The sequence below is a fragment of the Portunus trituberculatus genome, chromosome 21 (genome assembly GCF_017591435.1).
Source record: "Portunus trituberculatus isolate SZX2019 chromosome 21, ASM1759143v1, whole genome shotgun sequence".
NCBI lineage: Eukaryota > Metazoa > Arthropoda > Malacostraca > Decapoda > Portunidae > Portunus > Portunus trituberculatus.
In genome coordinates this window covers 18,167,233-18,169,732 of record NC_059275.1, presented here as the reverse complement: position 1 = coordinate 18,169,732, position 2,500 = coordinate 18,167,233, and the positions used below count along the sequence as shown (strand labels likewise).

General features: G+C 41.2%; 1 protein-coding gene across 4 annotated transcripts in view; it reads right to left on the bottom strand.

Moving 5' to 3' along the window:
- The window catches only part of LOC123507264 (leukocyte tyrosine kinase receptor-like), a 161,711-nt gene that overhangs the window by 74,741 nt on the left and 84,470 nt on the right, over positions 1 to 2,500 (bottom strand). For all 4 annotated transcript variants that reach the window (XR_006675633.1, XM_045260027.1, XM_045260028.1 and 1 more), the window contains one exon: positions 1,068 to 1,230. Coding sequence is in view for 3 of the 4 variants with exons in the window: in XM_045260027.1 (XP_045115962.1) it covers positions 1,068 to 1,230 (163 nt within the window). In the remaining variant the exon portion in view is untranslated. The remainder of the gene's footprint in view (positions 1 to 1,067; positions 1,231 to 2,500) is intronic.

Here is a 2,500-nt window from a genome sequence, read left to right as displayed (position 1 = left end):
AGGAGGAAATAGCTTCATATGACAAAATTTGATTCTATTCCTTCCTTGCTTTTCAAAGATGACAACGCAGCAACTAGAGAGAGAGAGAGAGAGAGAGAGAGAGAGAGAGAGAGAGAGAGAGAGAGAGAGAGAGAGAGAGAGAGAGAGAGAGAGCTCGTTGGAAATGCTGCGTGGCTGTGTTGAGAGGATCAGACACGTCCTTGTTTTCATCTCTTCTTCTTCTCTCTCTCTCTCTCTCTCTCTCTCTCTCTCTCATCACAGACAGGTGAGATGCAATTATGAAACATCCCCTATTCATTGAGAGAGAGAGAAAGAGCGAGAGCGAGAGCGAGAGAGAGAGAGAGAGAGAGAGAGAGAGAGAGAGAGAGAGAGAGAGAGAGAGAGAGAAACAGACAAAAAGAGAGAGACAGACAAAGAGAGAGACAGACAGAGACAGACAGACAGACAAACAAAAGAAAGAGAGAGAAAAAGAGAGAGTGAAAGGAAAAAAAATATACGGGCCACTACTTTGCACCCAGCACGCGGAAAGAGACTAGTGAAATATGCCGCACACTTTGCACTGCACTGGCTGACGAGAAGCAGTTATGGGGGCAAATCTTTCCTCATTGTAACGAGCAGGTGGGAAGGAAGGCTATTACCAAACCACTCCACACTGCTCCCGCGAATGTCAGGTGTTGTTCAGGCCTCAGGTAAAAATCTGCACCCTTGTTTTTATCTTATCCGTGGTTAAAAAGCATAGAGAGAGAGAGAGAGAGAGAGAGAGAGAGAGAGAGAGAGAGAGAGAGGCAGGAATAAATTGCACACTATTCGTTTTAATTATCACGGCCATCCCTTCACACACACACACACACACACACACACACACACACACACACACACACACACACACACAAATAAAGGTAGATAGGACAAATAAACATAACTACATAGATAGATAGATAAATAGATAAATAGACAGATAGACAATTAGAACTATGATTTATTGACCACAAATTATCCCAATACCATTAAAAACACACACACACACACACTCTCTCTCTCTCTCTCTCTCTCTCTCTCTCTCTCACCTGGTTTAACACGTCCTCACAGGCAGAGCGTCCTTCCTGCCCCACCAAGATGTACAGCTCAGTGCCCTCCGTCAGGTAGAAGGTGCCCCGAGCCACAGCCCCGCGTGTGGTCAGGATCTGGGTCTGAATGCCCGTGCCGCCGCTTGCTCCCTTGGCCACGATCCTGCAGGACACACAAAGGTGGCCGGTCAGTGCAGCTAATGAGTGGCCAGAGAAGACATAAGAGGTTATTTGAATGGATACAGGTGTCATCTAACTGAGTGAACATAGAAGTCATTACAGGTTACTTGAGTGGAATACAGTGGTCATGGAAGGTTACTAGGGTGGATACAGTGGTCATGGAAGGTTACTAGGGTGGATACAGTGGTCATTACAGGTTAGTTGAGTAGATACAGTGGTCATTATAGGTTACTTGAGTGGATACAGTGGTCATTAGAGGTTAGTTGAGTGGATACAGAAGTCATCTTACGAAATACTGAAAGGAATGCCACTTTAATATTTGCATATTTTCTTGTCTTTTTTTATTATTTGTATTTTTCTATGTTAAGGTAAGGTTAGGTTAGGTAAGGTTAGGTAAGATTAGGTTAGGTAAGGTTAGGTAAGGTTAGGTAAGATTTGGTTAGGTAAGGTTAGGTAAGGTTAGGTTAGGTAAGATTAGGTTAGGTTAGGTTAGGTTAGGTAAGGTTAGGTTAGGTAAGATTAGGTTAGGTTAGGTTAGGTTAGGTTAGGTAAGGTAAGGTTAAGGTAGGATAGGATAGGATAGGTTAGGTTAGGTTAGGTAAGGTAAGGTTAAGGTAGGATAGGATAGGATAGATTAGGTTAGGTTAGGTTAGGGTAAGGTTAGGTTAAGGTAGGATAGGATAGGATAGGTTAGGTTAGGTAAAGTTAGGTTAGGTTAGTTTAGGTTAAGATTGGGTTAAGATTGGGTTAAGTTGAGGTTAGGTTAAGGTTAGGTTAGGTTAAGATTGGGTTAAGTTAAAGTTAGACAAAGGTTAAGGCTAGGATACGGTTAGGATAGCTTAGTTTGAGGTTAGATTGAGGTGAAGTTAGATTAAGTTAGGCCAAGGTTGAATTAGGCAGGTTAGGTAAGGTTAGTTTGAGATTAGGCTGAGATTAAGAACAGGTTAAGTTAGGAGAGAATTAGGTTAGGTCATTACAGGTCCAGTCATCACAGAGCGGTCACCACACGGAAACAAATTAAAAGAAATATTCATCTGTGCTTAAAAACAAAAATAAGCAACAAAACCTTTCCTTAACCAACAAAACATTCCTTCCACTTACTCAAAAAAATAAAAGAAATAATAATAAAAAGCAAAATAACAGCCACATACTTTAGCTAATTAGACTTAAGCAAATTAAAAGAAATATTCATCTGTAATAAAAAAAAATAAGCAACAAAGCACTTTCTTAACCAACAAAATATTCCTTCCTCA